Here is a 25,079-nt window from a genome sequence, read left to right as displayed (position 1 = left end):
TCTGCACACAGTTCTATTACACTGTATCCTGATGTCTTTCTTTTCGCTGTGTTACCATGCCCACCCCATCCAGTGTTGGTCCAGTTCGGTTGATTCTACCCCCCAGGTGCTCTCAAATCCCCTGTCATTGACACGTTCTCCCTCCACAGCCATGTGAAGGGCTGGCCATCTCGCCCCTGAACTGCAGCAATCCTCTTTCTGAATCTCCAAAGTTCCTCTTATCCCTCCCACTTATTCTCGAAGCCAGAGTGTGGCAAAGTGCCAATCCAGCATGCTGTCTCTGCTCACACTCTGGAAAGATCTCTTGCTGCCCCAAGCGGTCACTGGAACTCTGAACCTGCACACAGGGCTGTAACCTGCAGGTCCCTGCCCAGCTGGGAGCCTCATCCTTGGCCTCAGACACGCTGTGTCCTTTCGGTTCTGACAGATGTTCTCCTCGACCAGACTCGAGCCGAGCTCCTCTGAGCCTTCCTAAGCCTCAACCTCGGCCTATAAAGAATGCAGAGTCTCCGCACAAATGATTTCATCCACTTATTCTCCCCAAATTAAAGGACCGAAACAAACACGAACGTAGTTTCTAACAGCTCAAGGTCACATCCCCAGGATGACCCCAGCCCCCCTCCAAGTGCCTGCCTGAGAAAGCTCAAGGCCGCCTAAAGGATTTACTGTTTGTTCCAGCCAACACCTGAGGATAGGCCCCTGACCACCCTTTCTTGGAGCATATACTAAAAAGGGCTTAAAATTGTGAGTCCTTCTCCTGTCCTTTTGAGGTATATTAGATTTGTATGTCCTACAACTCAGAGTGTCTTTCTCAAGGATCTAAACTCCATTCCTTTGAAATGCAACCGTTACGAAGGACAGGCCCCTTGCCTCCCAGTCTCTGTGAGAGGATTGAATCCTTACCTCCGTCACTGCCAGATACAGACACAGAGGCCTAACCACGCTCATGGTGACCAACGCTCGCTAGTTTTTCACATCCCTGACTCTGCTCGAGGCCCCGCGGGTCCCCTCCCAGCTCCCTGATTCTCCCTTTGAAACACCCGGTCATCTCTGTACAAACTGAAGTTCAGCTCAGTTCATGCCGGACCTGCTTCCCTACTGCAGGAGCAAAACGCTGATTAAAACATGTTCTTTCAACTCTGACTAGTGTCTGGTTTTGTTTACCTTTGACAGTTCCTCAAACACAACTTCCCTTTGTGAACCCTACAGCTCCCTGACACCTTGCTCAGTTACCCGTCCCCAGGGATGCGTCCTCTGACCCACGGATGAGCCGGGTCCTCCTGCTTCATGTCTCTGGAGCTCCCGATGATATTCCCTGATAGCGCTTCACACGGCTTGTGACTAACTTTGTATTGTGTGATAAATGAAGGTCTGTCTCCTCCATGAAAACAAGAAAAACTGATGCTAGAACGGTTTTATTTCCACAGCCTATGTGTCTAAATTATACTTGAATGACTGAATGCGTGGATAAATGAATGAATGATGCATATGTAGATGGTAATAGCCTGAGGAAGTACTATAGCAAAAACAGAACAAAACAACTGATCCTGTTACATTGTGTTGGATTCAGCATTTCCCAAATTTATTAGAATTTAGGTCTCTTTGTTTGTAAAACATCTGTGGCAGAGAAAGCTAAGTGGTTTCCCCAAATCAAATTCCCCTTTGTCTGGCTTCCTGAATCACTATGTGGAAAGCAAAGGAATACCTACATTGGTCTCTAACATGACTGAGAAATAAACTTGTATTGTACTAAGCATCTAAGAATTTCCAAGTTCTCCATAAAACAGCTAGTATTCCTTAACTAATTACAATAGCCTGTGGGTCTGATGTTGCACAGTTGCAGTGATGGAAAATGCTGCTCAGGCTGCAGACTGAGACAACATGGATATAGGACTGGAAGACTGAGGGACGTTAGTCATGTTTTCATCCATTTTTTTCATTAGCGGCGGCTTATTCTGTCACTGAAAGGAGGACATGGAAGTGCAATAAGCAATGATATAAACATCTGGTGAACAGGATGACATCAGAAAGAGGAGTTGGCAAGACATGAAGTGAATCCTATAAAGACTAGAGGGAAATGCATTTGACAGAAGTCACTGACATAACTGAGGGGACTTGAAACGGACATAAGTGGAGAGGGGGAGGCATCAGAAAGATATGAAAGGATGTCATGCACGATGATAGTGGCAAAGATGCCAAATAAAGAAAGTGGAGGAGAAAGTTTAGAGTCAGAATTCACACACTGTAAAGTGGATCTGACATCTTTATGTAATGAACTAAACATAAGAGCATCACCAGGCCTTGGTGAGTCGAAGCAAATAATTCAGCTGCAGCGACGGAAAAGCAAGACCTACTGAAACCGAAACAGGTAGTAGCACTCGGAGGTACACGTTAAGAAGATACCTGTTAAAACACTTACAGCTTCCCAGGAGAGAGCTTTGAAGGGAGGATAAAATGTGCTGTCACGGTGGAAGTGAACGATAGACAGTGGTCTCAGCTCCTGGACTAAGGCTTACATGGGGTTTGCTCTGTTGGGATTCCCAGGGATTTTGATTGAGTGGGTCTGGGGTGGGGTCTGCAAATACATGTTTCTAACAGGATCCCCAGATGATTCTCGAAGGCAGCCAGATTTAGCAGCCAGTTATGGGGGCTTTATCCTCCACCATCAGCTTCTCCCTCAGCAGAAACTTTTTTTTTTTTTTTTGCAAAGGAAGCATATCAACACTAGTGGAGCAAAAAGACACACAGGAATGGCAACGGCAGATGTCTTTCCGGACACCTCCCAGACACCTCTGGTGTCTTGTTCTTAAAAAAAGCATAGCATTTGCTGAATTCTTTATATGCTGTCCTCTGTCAGAAAGTAAAGAGTGAAGAGAACTGCTCTCATGGACTAATCCTGACCAGCAGAGAAGTGGTTGTTACTGTAGAAGTGACCAAAACGTTAGGAGAGAGTGATCAATTTCCCTAGAGCCTGTGATAATGGGACACATCAGTCATGAGCTTGAGGCTTGAGAGAGTGAGACTTTGCAAGGAGATATGAGCCCAGGGACCAAAAACAATTTAAAAATTAAAAATTAGGGACTTCCCTGGTGGCACAGTGGTTGAGAATCCGCCTGCCAATGCAATCCCTGGGCCGGGAAGATCCCACATGCTGCAGAGCAACTAAGCCCGTGTGCCACAACTACTGAGCCTGTGCTCTAGAGCCAGTGAGCCACAACTACTGAGCCCGTGTGCCACAACTACTGAAGCCTGCACGCTCTAGGGCCCGTGTGTCGCAACTACTGAACCCGCGTGCTGCAGCTACTGAAGCCTGCATGCCTAGAGCCCGTGCTCCGCAACAAGAGAAGCCACCACAGTGAGAAGCCCGCGCACCGCAACGAAGAGTAGCCCCCGCTCACCACAACTAGAGAAAGTCCACATGCATCAATGAAGACCCAACACAGCCAAAATCTTTTTAAAAAATTTTTTAAAGAACAAAGAAAAACAATAGATAAAGGAAAGGAAATTCAAGAAAAATGACAAATTCTTAAAAAATTAAACTCTGTCCACAAAGTCAGGAATAATTTGGGGAGCAGTAAAAGGGAAAACCTCAGAAGAACTCAATCTAAGAAAAAAACCCATGGGGCTACCCAGGACCCTTCTGACCATTTTATGAGCACACATACAAATTAGCTAAACTTTGGGATATGGTGCAATTAGAAAAATATGTCTATTTTTTAAAGCTATGACTGGGGCAAAAGAAAGATGAAAATGTGAGTTGGACCAGTGCTTACAGAAGATAGTGTAATGTGGTGAAGATGAAGTAGAAAGAGTCCTTGTATGATTTTGAAGCTGGAAGAAGAAACACTGAAATCCAATTTAGAAGATAAGACAGTCAATTCCTTTACATGAATTTTTCCAGGTTTAAGTGCATTACATCCTACTGAACTGAGAGGTGTGGTCATTGCAGAACTAATTTTGTAATCTTACTCGCTTCATGGGTAATTCAAAACAACACTTTAGGGGAATTCCCCGGCAGTCCAGTGGTTAGGACTCCGCACTTTCACTGCCGAGGGCCCGGGTTCAATCCCTAGATGGAGAAGTAAGATCCCACAAGCCGCAGGGCACGGCTAAAAGAAAAAAAAAAAAAAGAACAAAACAATGCCTTAGCATGCCGGCAGAATCCTCATCCCTGCTGGAAGGTTCTGCCTCTTCCCATAGACGTGAACTGTGAGCAATGCAGGCCAGAGGGCTGGGCCTCACTGCTCCTGGTCAGAGCTGGTCAGGCCGCCTAGAGGGGCGCTCATCCATAGGCAGGCTAGATCCATGCCTTGTTGTCAAACTGAAAAAGATGAGCCACCCATCCTTGTGATTTGTCAAGGGAAAGTCTAGTTGGCTGTGAGCACTTGAGGTCCATGGTCACGTAGTGTCATGGCTGGGGTAGCCTTATTTAAGCTAAAACTGTGAGGCTGAAGAAACTCAGAGGAAGCTTTGGGGATGAAAGATAGAAATGGACTATACGTACGCAGGGAGAAGCAACAAAGCCAGAAGAAAGGAGAAAGAAAGGAGAGGCTACTGAGCCCCCTTGGTTCCCGCCCTCCCCCGGCTTTTCAGTTGATCCCGTGGCATGAGGTTTCTCCCTTTCTTAGGGGAACAGCCCTTTCCCAAACACTAATCTTCTCTCCATGGGTTAGTGTGAGTGTGTACCTGTAACCAAGAGTATAAGGCAGAACAGCAGGACTGCCAGAGGTCTGAAGGGAAAATGTTTCAACTTCCAAAATGTGGGAAAGATTTATTCTGGAAGCTCACAGATGAGTAAGACTGATGGTAATTTCGGGAAAAGTTCTAAATTGGACACTGAACGTAAGTTGTCGGTATGTAGCAAAGATATAGCCAATGACCACTGCTTCCCTATGAAAGTGTCACGCTAAATAACAGGAATTCCTCTTGGTGACAGTGTCACTAGAGTGGTCAACCTGAGGGTTCCATGGAGACCCCCTCTTGTCACCTCTGAGAGTGACAATTACGGAAGAGAACACGCATGGAGTATGCGTGGTGTCACGGCTCAGAGCATCAGTCCACAGCCACGGAGCCTGGTGGAAGGCCTGGCTTCGCTACTATAACCTTTGTGACTACAGACAACCTGGCTTTGTCTCAGTTTCCTCACCTGTCAAATGGGAAAATGACATTTCCTACGTCACACGGTTGCTGCGAGAATTACCTGGCAAATAATGTGTTCGATAAACACCAGCTATTATTATTACCAAGTTGTTTGAATAGTGCTATCCCCAAAACGTTCAATAACAGATGCATTTTAATCCAAGAAACCTATCATTTTAGAGTATTTGAAACAGGTAGCGTCTTTTTGATATTTTTATCAATTATTTTTGGAGAAGTCATAGGCCAATGGCCAATGAGTTTATATGCAAATGAATAATGCTCTAAAGACCAGAGAATCAGGATTTAGAGGCATCATGATGTGATGGAATTCTAAGGCAAAATAGTGAAATATAACTTAATAGAAACAATATCCTACGTTTGGCTATGAAGCCATTGCCATTCATGTAAAAGTGACCTGGAGATTACAGGTGTTTAATATCATCCAACATTACGACTTGGCTAACAACAAACCTACAATACCAGAGCACAAGAACCAGATAATATGGTCCAACGCCAGGTTAGTGGGAGTGTTGAATCCAATCCAGTGCCACATTTTAAGAGACCCTGACATACAAGAGAACACAAAGAGGAGGGTATCCCACGAGAGCTGATCTTTCTGGACTTCCTGGGAGCATTTCTCCTTGTCACCTTGTGTCACAGTCTCTCCCCTCAGCTTCCATGATACCACAACCTCGTAGGTTTCCTCCTTCCTCTTCTCCCCACCCACATGCGCCCAGATGACCTAACACTGGCTCTGGATTTCCTGTACCTCTCTGTGCTGATTTCTCCCAAATCCGTCACTTTTGTCTGTATATTCAATACCTATGAAAAATCTCTTCTTCCACATAGAGCCTCAGACTCAAAATAAAAATGAAAAAGTGAAATCAAGTTATAAAATACAAAAGAAATCCTTAAGGTTGACTTTCCCAAATTGCATGGGCAACATGGTCTCACTCCTTTAAGCAAATGACCCTTCCTCCCACTGAGTATTTTATTTCTAAATCTGAATCATTTCATTTTGCCCAGAGGACAAAGTAATAAAGGATGGATTCGCTTCCCAGTGGGATCTTTACCAACCCACACCTCTCAGCAAGGCTGGGCACAGTGTCCAACCAGCACCTAATCAAGTCCTTTCATAGTTTCAATTCTGTTAATTCAAGATAACTCAATTCTGGCTGCAGTAATAGCTACTCACTTTGGTCTTGGCTAAGTCACTTGAAAAAACCCTTGAACTAGAAGTTATTAAAATAATGAAAACTAGACTTTGTGTTTGTGGCTTTTCTCTCCTTAAGTGGTTATTTGTGCTTTTAAAATTTCCATCATAAACCAGCCATTGTAGAGGTTGCTCTGGTCTTGCCCCTTGGCTTAAAGAAATGGAAAACCTCTCCTCTCTCTGGCAACAGTGTGATTCTTTGGAAGGCTTTGCTGAACTTCTGGTTCTCATTCTGTGTTTTTGCTGCTTTCACCATCAATGTTGCTTAAGATACACATCATCTGTGGACAGCCTCTGATTAGTGGCTCGGCCATTGTTGGAACAAGTATTTTTCATTTGACAGTTTTCGAGCACTTCCAAAAATTATCTGATGGGCCTTTTTGTTACCATTCCACCCTCAAGTAAGTCCAAAGAGCTGGAGTACGGTCCCTGGAAAGGTTTCAGCTCAGTTCCTCCCCATTCTTTCTGCCAAAACCTCCTTTCAAACCCAGTTCAAAAGCTTCCTCCCCGCCCCGCTCTCTCCACTGTGCTTTATCAAATAAGGCACCCAGCAGATTGTTAAATGTGCAACACTCTTCACGCCCACGAATTGTATTTTGGGTTGTGCTTGAAATGGCTGAATTGCAGTGACTGTGTAGAGATTATACAAAAAGGCCAGTTTGGAATTCAGTGCTTTCTCATTAATTAATAGCTCTCCTTAAGCTGATGCTAAAATATGACTGCGATATTCAGTTTAACCTGAACTTACTGAACCCCTATAAGATCCCAACTCTGTAATCAGTGCCTGGGTTACAAAGTTAATCAGAGACAGCTCACACCTTCAGAAAGCTCACGGTCCAGTAGGGCATGTGGACACAGTCACAGAAGTACAAACATGATATGATAGACTGCTGGGTTTGTGGTATGAACACGTGGCTTTGAAAGCAACCTGTGCCTTTTTTTCCCTAAAGAATGGACAGTGTCTCACCATGTGAAGAAAAGAAAACGGTGATCACTCCAGGTAAAGGAATGAGACAAACATGCCTTTGTTAAGCTTGTGAAGACCACCTGAGCACTAGATCAAGGAAAGGAGACTTTAAAACCACTGTCAGTTTCATGCTTGTTTTATGTTTGTTTTACGTTGTCTCATATTTTCTTTGAATACTAGTAAATATAACTTTCTGATGGGTAAACACTATGCTTACTATTTCTACCATACTGAGTTTTTCTAAATATAAAGCAAGATTTTTTTTTTTACCCAAAGAAAGTATCCTTCAAAAACAAGGGAATCCATAAATTCGGCACCTCACAAAGTCTCTCAAAGTATGGGAAGCTTTCTCTTCTTTGTTTTGAACAAAAGTACAATTTGGAAAAAATATGTCAATCTCAAATGACCTCGATCAATGCTAGTTTGTTTTAAAGAATTGGTAAAAAAGAGGGTTAAGAAACTTTTACAAAGATAATGGTTTTTTCCCTGGGAATATGGCCTCAAAGTTACATGTGCTGAACGTTGGAAGCCTTTGCAAGCAAGACTTCCAAAAATCACTGACCATCTTAAAGAGAAACACACTAAACAATTGTGTTGTGGATAGATGGGTTGAGGGGAAATGTCCTAATGTTATCACAGTGGGTACTGGTCTCTTCAGAAAAGATTTCTAGTGAAAACATCATACGTGGATTCAGAAGTATTATATATTAGCAATGTAGACGGAGATAAAAGATGATGTGTTAGAGGACTCAAAAAGTGATTTTATTAATGATGAAAACTAGATGGCAAAATATATGTAAATAGCCTGAGTAAAATTGTTTCATGAAGTGTGAAAGTGGAAAATAATATTCTAAACTAATATAATAGTTTATAAAATATATAATTTTATATATGAATGTATAACGACATTTGTAAAGTAAAGTAAGTAGCTGCCTACCTGTTCAATCTATATCTCTACAAAGTTGCATATGCAAGTTAGCAAAAAAGCTTTGGTAAATAAAATATTTTATCATAAAAGTAGCAGATTACCTCATATTTTGGGTTACCTAATTCTCAAGCAACTTTTATCACATAGCATTGTATATGGAAAGTTCAATAAATGTTATTGGTGGTCATTATTGTAACAAATAGAAACTTCCATTTTACAAAAAGAAAAATTAACTGAAATGAACTTAAGTTTAAAAATAAAAAACAAGAATAAAAATCATGATTCCCAGTATCAGGTAAATTAAGTGTTAAATAAAGCCATGATACTTAAATACTTTCTGATTCTTTGTTTACAGAGAACAAACATAAAAACAACCAACAAAAACCAGAAGCTATTCTTCTACTTCTGCATTATTTAAGCAATATGAGATTACTCAGTCCAGAAGTTACACTGAAACCTAAAAACACAGTTATTTGTGAATATAATTTAGTAGATTAAATATCCTTACTATCAAGATGATGCAGTGAAAGAGACATGAAATATACCTGTTCAAATACCATGGGTAGTTGGCATACTATAGACATGTAGGCAGAGTGAGAGATTCGGTTCTACGAAGCATGATGACTTTTATCTTGGCTTGCTAACTTGAGCTGAAAATGCAGAGATTTATTTAGCTTCAGAACACATACCTCTAAGTAGTCGGTGTAGCAGTTTGGGTGAGGTTCCAATTCAAAGGCTAAAAACGTATAATTCACAGTGTTTCCAGTTGTTGCTTGGATGGTCCAGTTGCAACGCTGATTGACGGAATAGGGATTTGGATAATGTATACTCTCTAAGATGCCATAGGTCCGATTCACAATCACCACGTTCTCACACGCTGGAAAAAATAATGATTGTTAAGAACCACAGTCATATATATCATAATTGCTCCAAGATGTGTGTGAGATTTTCCTTTAGGAAAACAGCTAGGTTAAAAAGAAACCTATGGGGCTTCCCTGGTGGCGCAGTGGTTAAGAATCCGCCTGCCAGTGCAGGGGACACAGGTTCGAGCCCTGGCCCGGGAAGATCCCACATGCCGCAGAGCAGCTAAGCCCATGCGCCACAACTACTGAGCCTGAGCTCTAGAGCCCGCGAGCCCACAACTACTGAGCCGGCATGCCACAACTACTGAGCCCTCATGCCTAGAGCCCGTGCTCCGCAACGAGAGAAGCCACTGCAATGAGAAGCCCGTGCACCACAACGAAGAGTAGCCACCACTCACCGCAACTAGAGAAAGCCCGCGCGCAGCAACAAAGACCCGACGCAGCCAAAAATGAAAACAAAAAATAAGTAAATTTATAAAAAAAAGAAACCTATATGTATGTGAGTGTGTGTATATATGCAGACACACGCACACATACATGCATAAATACACATGTAGTTGGTGCCGCATCTTTATAGAGAAACGGTTTCCATTTAGAACACATGTGAAATAATACTTAAGTGAATTCATAAGCCTTAAATTGTCATTAAAATTGCCTGCGTTAAAATAGGCATCAAATTCCTGTGAGTTGGGGCAGAGCAGAATAGCTTAGCACGACTCAGACATCGGTCTCATTTGTTTGTTTAGAAAAGCGTATTAAACATTCCATGCTTCTGTTTTTCTAACTTTAGCATTTGGAAGGGACAGAAATCTTGGCCTTTAAATTCAACAGTTTAAAAACACAAAGTCCTATGTGAGAGCTAAAAATGAATAACAACATGGCTTTGTTGAACCTTCAAAAGTCAGCATGAAATCCATAATAAAGACTCTGCTATTCCTCCAGTTAGTCATCAGGAAGTATCAAACGAACAGAAGCCATGTAAAGGATTTGAAGAAGAAATAAAAGCATTAAATTCTGAAAAAAGTCTTCAAGCCAGTGGTGGCATTTCCTTCAGCTGAATTTTCAACAAAACCATGCTAGGGACTTCTAGGTACAGGGTAGTCCTGGGAGTCAGTGCCAAATTCCGCCAAACTAAATGGCATGAATAAGGCCTGTGCAGGCCTCTTCTGGAGTCTTTTTCATATTGTATGATGTGCAATAAAAGAGAATGGGAAAATAAAGACTACATCGAAAACGTTGTCTCTGAAAAACGTGGTTCCTAGATGAGTTTCTACTTCACTGCTTCTCCACTGGTTGTTGGGACATCATTTGTAAGCTTTGGTATGGACAAGCCTACATTTGTGGGTCTTCAAAATCTTCCTTTGTTGGAACAAGGGAATAAAACTCTTTCTTCTTAAAAATATTTAGGTCACATTTTTGCCCACCAAGGTTTTCTAAAGAAGAATTTTGTTGTTTTGGATGCCTGCGAGAAGTCACAACTATTAGGCAGGTAGGTACCATGGGCCTCAATGACTACACAACAGGGCAGGGGAAAACATATTCCATTAAACCCTATGGGTTGTCTCCCAGTGCTCAGACATTATACTATCTGCAAACCTCCAATTTCAAATAGCAGATTGCACAGAAAATCTCACCGGTTAGCTCTGATTCTACCGTTAAGGACCTATATCCATGTGCACTACGTTACTCCTTCAGTGTTCTGACATTATTAGAGAAAAACAAAATATCACAGGAATACAAAGAAAAGAAAGGGACCTTTAATAATCAACATGACTATAATCAAGAAACAAATTATCACAGCAATAATAATATTAGAGAATGATTATATGCTCAACCAAACAGATACATCCCTTGATAAAACTGGGGAGAGATTTTCATATACTAACGATGAATTTCTGAAGAACAAAGCCATATATCATTAAAACTCAATATTCAAAACTACCTAGAATGTAGCCTAACTCCCAGAAGCAAGTGAATGTGAGCCTTCAAATTCATACATTTCAAGGTTAAATATTAATACTCTTTCAACTAATCCAAAGGGCATAATCTGCGTATTCAGATTATGATCTTATAATTTTCATTCCATTTTTAGGTAATTGTGCCAATATTATTGATAAATTTAGCTTTGGTGGGGCAACGAACTCTACTTTTTAAAACACAAATGAAGTGTTTATTAAATAACATAAATTAAAGGAAAACTTATTTTCTTGAATTTTCATTTTGAAACTAAATTTAGGAAGCATTTAATTCTAGTGCTAGAAGGGAGATTTCCTGATCAACTAATGTAATCTTTTTTTATGAGAAAGTCATGCAACCCCAGAGAAAACAAGTGAACTTCCGAGGGACTTGGGGGTCAGGACAAACACCTGGGACCCTTGACTCTTTGTTCAATACTCCTTTAGTTCCACTATCATGCCTCAAGGGAAAGCAGATTTTAAAACGGCATCTCTACAATGACCAGATTTTTCCACAGCAAAGAATGTGCCTACTTCACATATGATTCATAAGCATAGTCTCCCTTAATAAAATTTAAGTACCTTTTGAGATAGAAGACAAAAACAATAGTGTTCGATACACTTCGGTACAATGGAATAATGTCTAATTAGAAGATTGTAATGTTTAATCCAAATGAAAACCCATTAGCTGTTAACCTGTTACACTGATCTTTAGCTGAATTGCGACTGTCTCAGCATATTCCCCTTCCAAGTTTCTGTAGCTTACCACGTGCTTTAGTTGCACGACATTAAATTCAAGGCGTAAGCACTTCTCCCTCAGATAGAGTTAAATTTTTTTTTCATAAGGAGGTAAGATTTCTTTCAGTTGCTCAAACCAATAGGTTATACTTATTTCAATTTGCTTCATTCATCCAGAGATTGAAGACCCACTATAGGCACCAAGCAACCGGCACACACACTTACTCTGGTGGTATTTAAGCAGGAAGCCACGTCCTTGCTGACCTTCATCTGTCCTCAGTTTTAAAGACATGCTGTCTCCACTAGAACGGATGACAGGCGGTTTCTCATTCCCACAAAGTTGAGTTAGCAGATGAGAGCTGGTACTTGGCCCATCATATACCTTTAAGAAAACGTTTTAAATGTCAGATGATTATGGCTATAAACACTATCTAAAGGACACTGTATTTCTTAAGAAGTGGGGAAGAAATACAAAATGATATGACAAAAGAAGAGTCCTGAATCAAAATATCTTTTAAAATTATATTTAAATGTCTATAAACTTGAGCCATGAACTCAGAACCCAGGTTGAAATGTAAAGATTGAAAATGAAGGATTATTACATGTTTTGGAGACCATAGCTATTATCAGTAGTGTTCCTTGCTTTTTTAGTTCATAGTTTATAATTTATTGCACTTTAATACATTTTTTATTTAGATGGTTTTTCAGTGGACGAGGGTGACTTGCTGATACTACAAAAAGTCCTGTTTCGATGACTTCAAATATCTTCTCTAATTCACCCTCTAATACATCCTCTAGATTGTTAGTTTTCAGTATATATATAGAAATTATGTAGATAATAATTATGATAAATCTCACAACCCCTTTCAGGAGATTTTAACTATATCTTAACAGTGCATATTTAATATATTGATATTTTAAGTACTTAGTGTACCAAGACATTCATTAATATATGCTGTACTTAGAAGGCTATTTTCATCAAATTTTCTTTTAATTTTTTAGTCTGTTTAAGTTTTTAATATGGATATTTTGTTTAAATGTTCCCCTTTCCCGAATCTCAAACATAAAAAATGATGCATTAAGGTGTGTTGGGCCAGACGGAAGCAGTGAAGGCTACAAGTGAAACTTTATACATACGGCCAGATAATCTGAAGTGCAGTTTGGATGATACTCCAAGTGGAAGTCTTCAAATTCCAGTTCAAACGGACTGCCGTGGCTGGATTTCAACCACCAGTGGCATTGGGAGCTGTGGTGGTAGGGCATCGGGTAGTTGGGAGATGTGAACACGCCGGTGGGAGTGGTGAGGTTGCCTCCACAACCTACGGGAGAGAGACATGGGAGGACGCACATCCTTTTCTTTCTGGTAAAACTGCATCTTCTTGTCTATATCAAACTGGTGCTACTGTTGCTCCCCTTTAAACCAAGTTGCAAAACAAAACTGCACCACCAAACAGTAGCTAGCCTGTAACCCTAATTCACATCAATGTACTTTCCTTTTCCTACCCAAGAGGAACAGCTTGATGAACTATACCAGGGAACTAGAACATTTTCCCTTACTTTGTCCTTCAAAAATAAAAATAAAAACAAAACGGCTACTGTTAATTCAGAAATATTCACAATGTTCAAGTTTATTATAAATAGTACTGACAAAACACAGCTGGAAAAAAAATAGATAAGAGCACAGCAATCCAACAATCAAGAGGCCAGTTAGACTGGACTCTCCAATAAAAGGCAAGTCTTGGCCATTTACCTGTTAATGACCCATCCCAGTAAGCCGAGAATCCAGGCCCTGAGCCAACGAAGTCACTCTTAAATTTTAACCATAGTTTGTTACTGTGGGAGATGATTCGTAGAGGTGGATTTGAGCCACAGTATTGCCCCAGGGGTGGTGAAGTTTCATAGCCTCCGTTCCTGTGACAAAATACAGATGTGATCATTTGTTAGGGTATTGCTAATATTACGATAGAAACATGGAACGTTAATTGAACTTTGAGATCAAAAACAGATCAGTTTGTCAGTCAACCTCTCTCTCAAATATTCTAAAAACAATTTCAATTTTTCACTTCATTAAATAATATATGAATAATAACATAGAATAACCATCATGTATGGTTGGCATGACATTTTATATAACCAGTTGCAAATGGAGAAAAAGTGTTTAATCTTCTCCCTCTCAAATAAAGCATCTGGCAAATGGGTCAGAGAACAAAGGATAAAGAAACCATAATTATTAACAGTAGAAACAAATGTTGCTTAATTTTACAGAGAAAACGTAAATGTTTTTCTTCTCATTTGAAAATTTTCAAAATTTAATATATTTGACATAGTTAAGCAAAATTTTGAAAATAATTCTTTCCCCAAGAACTTTTGGGGTCTTCAATCTAGTTTATAATCTATAGCTTTTTCAAGCCTAGAAAAAAAATATTCACTCAACATTAAAGTCCAATGATTGCTGAAAATTATGTTGTTTTAGCATTACATGGTATGATAATGCTTTATTGTTTTAGTATCTTACTTTACATCATACAACAAAACTTACTGTAAAATAGTATACGATTCTAGGCTTTTGAAATGCCAAATAAAAAATTTAACACAGATGCACACCAAATTGATTAGTCTAATTTAACTCAATGTAATGATTTGGGGAGATATTAATGTATAACTTAACTCACCTTTACTGCAAATATAACTTTTAAAACCCATTCTTTCAAAGCACTAAAGAATTAAAGAAAAAAGCCTTGCACTGAAATTCACAAGCCTAGAATTTATTATCTGAACACAAAAAAACTTTGTGAAAACTTTATCTTACCATGATTTTTATAACAAATTAGACTAAATGGACAGTAAACAGCCTAAAATTTAAATTGATTTTACATAAAGTAGGTATTCAGTACCTGAATTGCAAGTATCTAATTTCAGACCAGTAGTATATCTGTTTACTCTGCCCAAATAAAATTCAGAGTTTATTTTTAAATATTCCCAATAAAATAATCACTTCTAAATAACCACCGAATCTTATGCAATTTTCTGTTTTCCTACTGTTAAGCCAGGTTCCAAATGATAAACTTATTATTTATTTATTTATTTATTTTTATTCAAACAGAAAGTCACAAAAATTATAATCATCCTCATCAGTTCACTCAGTCCCAGGTAATTAATTTTTTTTTTCATCTTGATCTTTTGTTAGCACTTTTATGAGTTCATCAGTTTTCCATTAGAGTTCTGAAAATGCTTATTCATTCAGTTCAGCAGTATAGAATGACAAACTTTATATCTCGCAAGAGCACAAAAAGGAGCTTTACAGAAAATGTCTATATTTTTTCCTTAACCTTTCCAAGAAAGATTATGAATGAAAATAAATAATGAAAAAGATTATGATGAAATAAAGGTGCTCACTTGATTTCCACATAATCTGCTGTACATATTCCACCAATGGCCTCCTCCAAGGAGAAGTTTGTGAAGTGCAATGCAATCTGTTGGCTGGTTTTCACTGTGATCCTATAAATGCATTCTAAGTTGTTGGGATAATTACTGGGGAAGTTTGGAGAAGTGAAAGTCCCAGATTCACCTGTATAGTCTTCCAAGCACGCTGTGAAAAGAAACAGATCACAAGAGAGGAAATAAAAAATATTATACTACATTTACCAGACATTTGGTAATATACACTTCATTAATTTTTGCCAAGATACTTGATTTTCAATAGGCCATTCAGGGATGTTCAAAGAATGATTTCCTTTCAAAACAAAGTTTTTGGTCTCAAAGGCAAAAACAATTACTAAATAGTAAACCTAAGCTGTGTAGTGGAATTTGTTACATATCATCGCGACTTTTTGGTTCATGGAAGTGCTATAATTTTTTTAATCCATGCAAATTATCATAAACATTAAAAATTAGGCTCAACTGCAGAAATCACAGGGGGAGGCCTAGCAATAATTCAGTTCTGTTCTTCTTTTTGTACCCTTCTTTCAAAATGGTTTTTGTCAAAGCATGAATTTATGAGAAATGACAAAGCTGGTACTGAGCCACAGGGTGAAGAATAGGAGATGAGACCCAGGGATCAGAGTGACCTTGAATCAATGCCCAGCTCAAACAATGACAAACTGTACACGCTTAGGCAAGTTGCTTCACCTCTCTGACCCTCATCTCTAACATGGAGCTGTAACTCTCTCTGAGTGTACACCCAAGCGTCAGAGACAATGCAATTAAAGGACTTGGACATGCTACGTGCTCGGTAAATGGCAGTGATCATCATTATGCTTTGAAATAGAACAGAAAAGTGTACGAAAAGCAGAGCATAAATGTGAGGAATAAATTAGATCATTCATATGAAACATTTAGATAGGACCTGGATAAGTTTATGTCCTAAATAACTACTAACTGTTCTACTTTAACAGTTTCAATTTGACCTCTTCACTCCTTCAGACTCTCTAGTCACTAACCGGCCCACTCCAAATGCCCTCCAAATCTGAGATATTTTCCAAAGAAAGTCTGGTTTCAATGCATTCTTAATGTATCTTCAATTGTATCCAGTAATAACATAAATCTAGGATCCAGGAGTAGACACAGGTCTTTGACTGACAGGTTTTGGAGGAGAATAAACTATTATACTTTATGATGAATAAAAAAAAGAAAATGAGGAAGTTCAGGTGTGCTATTTCCCCCAGTTTCAGCTGTATAATCATACTCAGAAAAGAAGAAAGGAACCACTGGCTTTGAGAGCACAGAGATGCACAGGAAATACTACAGGTTCTCTACCTACGTACGGCCTTCAGAGTAACTGGCATTCACCATGCATTCGGTTTACTCGATTTTAAACAGCAAGTAATCAAGGCTTAATTTATTGAAGGAGTTGACAGTGATATTTAACTTCAGGGATGAATGTTGTATATACTTCTATACTTTACTACAGTCTGCCAAGATATTTCTTCAAGGGTCAAGGAAGAAAAGAAGGGAGGGAGGGAGGGAGGGAGGAAGGAAGGGAGAAAAAAAGGAAGGGAAAAGGCAGAGAAAACGCAGGGGAAAGGAGAGGGGCGGGAATGTGTGTGAAGAGGTGGTATATTAAGTATTTCAGATCCACTAATGAGTATTACTAAGATAAAAATTGATGGATCAAATGGACAGTAAGTGAAGGCTGTGACCCAGTCTCCCTGAGCTGACGAACTTACAGACTAATTGACCACCCCTGCATTCAAATGGCTTTAGCCAATAAATCAAATATCGAGAGCGAATTCTCTGCTCATTTCACTTGTTCTTAAAAAGATACGGTTCCTTGCTTTCCCACTCTACCCCCAGAGGGGAGATACAAGTGCACTGAGTATTTTCAATGCAACTTGGAATGAGTCTGCAGGAGAATGGCCTGTATAATCAGGTTCCCAAGTAAAGGAAATTTTAATGAAAAATTTTGAGAGGTAATGCTGAGTAATTTCCCTGTACCTTGTCCCTATGCAAGTGATTAATGTAGTACTTGTAACAGGCGGGTGGTTGTGAATCCCTACTGAAATCCTGATTTACACAGCAAGCTTCTTTTCCATTGTTGGCACAAAGGTAAAAACGGTCCCTGAGGTATTCAAACGCTCTTCAAGTTGTTCACTTTGTCTGACGTGCTGTATCCGACAACCTGCCCTCCTTCCCCAACACGCCTATAACAAATAAACTCTTACCCATCATTCAAAGTCAAATTCAAAGATCACTTCCTCTGTGAAACATTTCCTGATCAAACAGAATTCATGTCCTTGTGCTCAATAAAACTTTATGCAAATTGCAATCTGAACCCCCAATATATATTTTATTGTGATTGTGTTTATGTGAGTATATTTCCTCTACTAAGCCTTTCCTCTCATTCATTGAGATTTGAATGGGACTTTGTTAACCTTTATTAATTGTCACCACAGTACCCGGCCCAGATCACATCTAATAAATATTTGTTAAAATTATATTACTTAATGTGCTGAAAACTAAGAAGTGGGGGACGAGTATCTAACTTCCTACCATTGTCTCTATGCAATCCCTACTCCTTCCACTTTTCTCACCTCATTTTCCTCTATCCTCTCTCCTGGGTATATTGTGATTCTTTAATATTTTATAATATTTACTAAATTTAAGTTATAGGAATCTCTGTTTCCAGCCATGGCAAGTAACTAATACTAGACTAGCCCCTCTCCATAACAACTATAAAACTGGACAAAATATAGGAGGCACTGGACCACAGGCAGTCCAAGACTGCGATCCTTGACAGAAAGAAAATTCATGAGGTAGGAGTCTTGATTTCCTTGGCTTTTTATCTGGGCCAAGAATTTTCTGACCACAGCTGAAGCCAAAGTAGTGAATGACAGTTCTGTTGAGCTGAGGAAGCAGGGATCAGAGTGTAGGGCTTCCAAAGGCACTGGCACTGCTCCAGTGAGGAAGACACATACAGAGAGAGGAACCAGGCATCTGCGGCAAGTTCCCTATGAATTCCTGCCAGAGCCTGGACTGGGCAAGCATGAGGTGAGACTTCAAAAGTCATGCCAGAGAGTAGCTCCTGCTAGGCTGGAGCGGGTACACCTGCTACAAATATTAAATGATAGAATATTTAATGTTAAAATTTGACTGTAGTTTTATGAGATTCACATATCTGATTTGTATTACAGAGAGAAAAACAATGGTTCTCTAAACTTAACGTACTTGTTTCTTGAAAAGTTAGTAAGTCCTCTTATCCAACACTAAATCTGTACAATGTTCGCGTGTTCTTCCCTTGACAGTGTAAATTGCTGTTTATATAATAATATTGATACTGAGAAATATCAGTAGGCTTATGCTTAGAGGCAGTATACTGAGAATACACTAGATTTTGGCTTCCTCTTATGCTTTGCAATAAACCATAAATAACTAAAGTTGAATATATTCCCATAAAAGGATATTCATGTGTTGCCATGATGCTTCTTACATCAACACAAGATATAAACACGAAAAATGCCTTTTGTTTATACCTTATGTAGCCAAAGGAAAACTCATATCCAATGGCAGTTTGCCTTTTATTATGGTCTAACAACATTTACAAAGAGATGAAGAAGAAAAGTAGATTTCTTCCATCCACTAAATTCAACTGAACTAGCAGTGGAAAAACACATCTCTGAAGATCAAAGACAGCTATTAGTAGGCCTCTCACATCTTTCTTTCTGACCAACTTCAAAAGAAAAAAAAAGGAAAGAGGAAGTACACAAACATCTGCTGTGGACCACTACAAAACCGTAGTTTTCTAAAAATCACAAGGTGTGTCTGCCTCTCCTAAGCACCTTTAAATACGTGTTAGTAACATAGCATTCAGCTCATTATCCAAGGGAAAATTCAAAACACAGATAATCCTCCAACTCAAAAAGCAATGATGGTATTGCCCCATACGATTTGGGTGACGGGAGTAGGATAAACTGACCCTGTAGATAGAAGAATGTATCTTCTAGGGAGACCCTAGATTATGGGTAGCTGCTCCACCACCTCCATGCTTTGGCTTCTGAGATAACTTTTGTGATTAGCCAATCACACTAGGGATCCACCTATAGGTGGTGTTTTCTGAAATCATTTACGAAACTTCTTGTGTTTACGTGAATACCTATGACCTCAGATTTTCTAATTAACCCCGGAACCGCCATCTGCTTTTATTGGCATATTTGGTTTAACAACCTTCAAAGTGAAGACTTGAGAGAATATAGAATTACAGGTTCAATTTCTTCACGAGGAAAGAAGAAGCCTCCCAAACCCAAATTTAACATTTGCCTACAATTTTCTGCTAGGTGGTCACAGTCATGGCTTTTTCTTTTCCCATATAGATGACCAATTTTAATGAACATGAATATAAGCTAAATCACTAAAGCAGCTATTGTAAAACTGTATTTGGATATCAGTAATTCTATTTTAAATCTGGCGCAATCATGGCGGTTTACACCTATTACATAATTTTCACAGAAAATGTCTCCTTTTATCTTCCCCAACTATGTGAAACAGCCAGGCATTATAACCTCCACTTCTTAGAGATGAAGGTACAGGTGAAGGATATGAGATTCCTGGAGGTTAAGCTCTGAAAATCACTTAGTTCAGACACGACAAAGATAAAATTCAACCCTAAGTCCTTCCTTTCCAAATCCTGTGGTCTTTATTAATCCCTGGTTTCTCTAAGCATGAAATGTCAATTTAGAAATGAAGGTGAGTAGAAAACTAAGAATATCACAATGTTTTGTTTAGCATTTTTATTCTAAGAACTGAGAAATACGATAAATTAAATAAGATAAATCTACTAAGCTGAGAAGTGCTGGGAAACCCATATCTACAAAAATATGAGAAACTACTGACCAATGAGAAAGTAAATCTTTAAGAGATCAATAGATATACTTAAAAAAACCTTAAAAATATCTGAATATCTCAGAGCAGAAAATACAGAATTCAAGTTGGATAGAAAAAATCAGAGAGGCTTGTGACTTGCCCAAAGCTTTTCAAGTTAGCAGCAAGGCTGGGACTAGAACCAAGGCTCTGACTTCACCTTCAGCCTTTCTTTCACCAAATAATAGAAAGTACTTTCCCCCATGAGCAGTTACAGCCCAATCCACCATTACACCTCAGTTGTAATTCTACAGCAATTTATATGCTAGGACTTGACTTTCAGAGTCTCTGATGAAATGCAAAGTTTCATTAGAACCACTTGAATTGCTTGGTGAAAACCTAACCTAGACCTATGTGAATCAGAATACCTGGGTGGGGTTCTGATACCTGAATCTGTAACAAGAAAACCCCACCTCCAGCATCCAATGAACACTAGAGTTTGAGAACACTGCTCTGCCGGATTGAAATTTTAAAATAGAAACAGACTCTCTCTATGCATTTCTTCTATAGAAACCCTTGTTCTCCCTTCTGGTAATCATTTCTTGACTTCTCACTCTTAGATGCCTCTTCTGGGCTCAGGTCCAGGGTGATGGATGAAAAACATCACTAAACACCCACTGCCGGGTAGGTGGGAACTCTGAGCGGGGAATGAGGAGGATGCGAAAAGCCCACTAGGGCCCACTTTTAACCTAATGTTGATGTGGTTCTGATACTTCCTGGACGTTTCCCCAAACAACTGTAAAGCTCTTCCCCTAGCAAAAAATAGGAAAAGCCCACTGCCGTTCTACTGTAGCTCTGAATGGAATGTTACCAGCCAGCCCCATGTGCAGGGCATCGAAAGCTTTTCTAAGAACTAGTCTAGATTTGGTAAAACAAACGAATTCCATGTGTGAACTGGATTGTTTGTGTGTGGCTTCTAAACCAACTTAGCTGTGTATTCTTGGGAGGATAAATTCAATTCCGGACTTCAATTTTCCTCATTTGAAAAATACGGTAAATTGGACTAGATAAGGTAATCAGACTAGATTAGTGTTTTGAATTTTCTGGCACACCATAAAAATACATTTACATCAATCATGCACATACACAGATAATGCAAAGAGGTTTCATGAAGTAACACCAAACCCTTCATGATAAGCTCTGATATTTTCTGGTCTATTCTTTTCTATTCTATTCCATACTTTTCGCAAATGTACGTAGCAATCTGATAAGATAATATCATGACCCACTGAGGAGTCATGAATGCTTCAATGTTTGAAAAACACTAGACTAGATGTTATACAGGTTTTCTTCTAATGTTAAAGTAGAAAGTGTGTCAGGTACGTTTCTCTATTCTTTCTTATCCTTTTAAAGTCCCCTCTTGGTAGGATTATATTGACGTATATGCAGTAGATGTTGATAGAAAATAAAATTACAGTTTAAATTAAAGTTAACTAATCAAGTATATTGTCTCTGAATTCAAATATTTTGTACGTTAAATTAGCAAACATTTAAACCCCGGGTTCATAAATCAGTTACTAAGAAATTCTTAGGGGTTTCTAGCCTCCAGCATTTTCTAGTTAGGTCTTTGTCTCTATTGCCCCAGGCACATCTGGATGAAGGCAGAAACGCTGATGGGGGAGGGAGTCAAAGCAAGGAGCAGAAGTCAATCTCTTTCCTCCCACACACATATTTAGGGGCTGACATCACAGCCCCATAGTACAACTACAGATGGAAAAGTAACTGGATTCAAGTCAGGAAATTTAACCTTTACCAGATGAAGGCAGGAAAGAGCAGAGAAGCTCACACCTGTCGCGCCAATGGACTAAAAGCCAACAACCCAGTACTGTCATTAGTGACTCAAGGTAACTTTTGCTAAAGCAGTAAGATAGGATGAGGGCCAGTGATTGAGCGTCCATTGACACTTTTCCCTAACACTGCAGAAAATGTCAAAAATAAGATGACAACTGAACAGAAAGCATCCCACCACCTCCCTCTTGCCAGGTGGGCAGCTAACTCAGACCCGGGCTGCCTGCCTGGCTGTCACCAGCCCAACCAGCACATCAGTCTCCTGAGCCGTCCTCCCCTGAGCAGTCCTTCAGGGGCGCCCTCAGCAATTCATGGGAGCCCATCCCTCATGTCCTCATCTATGGGAAACTGAGACAGGCTCCTAAATGATAAGATGAGGGGGCCCTACGGTCTCCTGGATCCAGTAGATTAGATTGCTGTTTAGAATATTTGACTGTGGTAGTCAGACGGATGAAATCATCCAGCAAAAGGCAGGTGCACAGAGACCAGCCAGGCTCAGCCAAGGGGTGGAAAGCAAACACTTCCTTGTCTGTGATTTCAGCCCTGTCTGGACCAAACACAGCCAAAGTAGCGATGACCTCACAGGGAGGCGGACTGGAGCGTCTTCAGGGTTTGCCACCTCAGGGTGCCCTTCTCTTCCATCACCTGTCTTTTCTTTTGTCAGTTTTCTTTTCTGTCCAGCTTGCTTCTTTCCTTTCTTACAACTTACTTTTATTTTACCTGTATCTTATCTTCCTGAATTAAAATTTATCATCCTCCCTGCCAGATTACTCCTATTGCACTAGATATTGCTTTACAAGCCAGCGTGGTTTCACTGCAAAGACACTGCATATTGTTACAAAGATTTCCATAATATTTTAGGGGTTCCCACCTGTATCGTTTGTTATCTGATTTACAGCTAGTTTATTCATGCGGCAAATTAAACTTGTGTTCATAGTTGATTAAAGGCAGAAGACACCCCAAAGATCATCAGGTCCAATCCCTTAATTTTACAGATGAGAAAACTATGGCCCAGAGAGTTCAAGTGACTTGCTCCAAATCCTAACCTAATATTCAGCTGTGGTTTGGGCCAAATGTATGAGGCATATAAAACCACAAAAGTATGGAAAATTGTGTGCAACTAGAATATCTTGAGAAGCCGGTTTTGGTCATTGGATGTGAAAAATCTGAACGAAGTCCAGTAAACATGTCAATCACATAACATAACCAACTGTAACTGCTGGGGATTCAATTTCCCAAGTGCTGGAGCTAGATAATGAACTATCTCAAGAGTGGAGCCCACAGGAGAGAAAAGTGTATGATTTTCTCACACTCAGGATCCTGGAGAAATCTAAAGCCATGCTTCCAAAACAGAGCTTGAACTATTACAGAGAACAGCCTGAAATGAACAATAGTGGCCAGCTGCTCTGAGAGGAAATAAGTGAGAAATTGGTGGAAACTCCAAGGGGAAGATTAATTTACCTTTTTTTTTTTTTTTTTTAAGGGAGCGCGGGCTTTAAAAGATGAGAGGCTGGGGAGTTCTGGATGCAGGACGGTGTCAGAGGGAGCACATCTGGTACAGGGAAACGCTCTCAGTACTTTCTTAAGCATCCGAGAATTACATGTTTCTGGGACAATCAAAGGTGTGAAATGCTTAGGAAGCTCAGCCACACCCCCCCACCCCCTGTATGTCTACACTGCATAGTATTTTGGTCCATGAACTATCTTTCTAAATATTATGCAAAAGGAAAACCCAGACTCCCTAAAAAGGTACACATCCCAGGTGGGAACATGAGCCTAAGAAAACATGACATCCTCCTAAATCCCATAGGTTCTGGGGCTGGGAGCATCTCTGGTTTATGTATGACCTCAAGGACCCTGCTGGCAAAGCGTGTTTGTTTCTCACACTGCATTTGCAAAGAGCAGAGTAATGATGAGAATTAAGTAATAGGAAAAATACACTAAAAGGAAAAAAGCTGAAAAGATTCAATTTCATTAAGTCAAATTTAGAAATGCATATTTTGACCAAAAATCTTTCATTTTCTGCCGTAGAATTACATGTAGTAGTTTCTTATTCTGTTGTCCTTTTTCTAATTTCTTTCTTTTTTTTATTGGAGTAAAATAAAATTGCTTTACAATGTTGTGTTAGTTTCTGCTGTACAATGAAGTGAATCAGCTGTATGTATACATATATCCCCTCCCTCCTGGACCTCCCTCCCCCGCTCCCCCCATCTAGGTCATCATAGAGCACCAAGCTGAGCTCCCTGTGCTCTACAGCACGTTCCCACCAGCTATCTGTTTTACACGCGGTAGTGTATTTATGTCAAACCTAATCTTCCAATTCGTCCCACCCTCCCCTTCTCTAATTTCTTTAAATAAGTGTTTGGTCTCTTTTGTAACATTTAATTTTGACAGAATTTTAAACTCACAGAAAAGTTGTAAGAAAAAGCTCTCAAATTCCTTTTACTCAGATTTACTACATACGTATATACTTTGCTCCCATTGCTTTATTATTCCTAAGAACATAAATATTTTCTTACAAAACCAGAGTACAATTACCAAAATTAGAAAATTTAACATTGATAAAATACTCTTACCTTTTCATTACTCTATATTTAATATGGAAGGCACTTAAGTCACTACACTGTATTCTAAAAGCATCTTTCATTATGTCACAGATTTTGGCATGAAGTATTCTCACAGTACTATTCTTTAATGGAGTAAGTGAAACCAAGCATACAATGCTATTTTATTACCTGCTGATGCATCAATTGCTTCATAGTTTATTAAAAAGCCTTCATAAGCAAGGTCAGAGTCAGCCACAAATGTAAGCATTAATAAGTTATCACTACTGGTAAGAGAGGGTGGGATGGATTTTCCACAATATCTATTTGAAACCAAGAAAGAACACAGGTTTAAAAACTTTCAGTATGCTTGAAATGATGTACCCCAAATTAGGACATATAAAAAAATAACAACAATAATATCCCCTATTAACCTTAAAAAACAAGTATATTTCAAGCACAAACCATTTACAAAGTTGCTAAAGATCATCCAATTCATGATTACTTCCTTTAGATGGTTTTATGTATGTGCTTAGCTGTGTGACTTGTAACAGAAGTTCAATGAAATTAGAAATTACGAGCTATAGGAGTCA

General features: G+C 39.4%; 1 protein-coding gene across 1 annotated transcript in view; it reads right to left on the bottom strand.

Annotated features, from left to right (window-relative positions):
• Positions 1–25,079, bottom strand: part of CUBN (cubilin) — a 270,373-nt gene that overhangs the window by 191,508 nt on the left and 53,786 nt on the right. The window contains exons 22-27 of the mRNA XM_082617071.1: positions 24,679–24,809; positions 15,200–15,392; positions 13,554–13,714; positions 12,941–13,122; positions 12,029–12,185; positions 8,937–9,124 (exon numbers count right to left, since the gene is read on the bottom strand). Of these exons, the coding sequence (XP_082473197.1) occupies positions 8,937–9,124; positions 12,029–12,185; positions 12,941–13,122; positions 13,554–13,714; positions 15,200–15,392; positions 24,679–24,809 (1,012 nt within the window). The remainder of the gene's footprint in view (positions 1–8,936; positions 9,125–12,028; positions 12,186–12,940; positions 13,123–13,553; positions 13,715–15,199; positions 15,393–24,678; positions 24,810–25,079) is intronic.

Source organism: Mesoplodon mirus (assembly GCF_964341445.2).
Source record: "Mesoplodon mirus genome assembly, chromosome: 4".
NCBI classification, from domain to species: Eukaryota; Metazoa; Chordata; class Mammalia; order Artiodactyla; family Ziphiidae; genus Mesoplodon; species Mesoplodon mirus.
The sequence above is the reverse complement of the archived record's forward strand: the minus strand, read 5'-3'. Positions and strand labels throughout refer to the sequence as shown.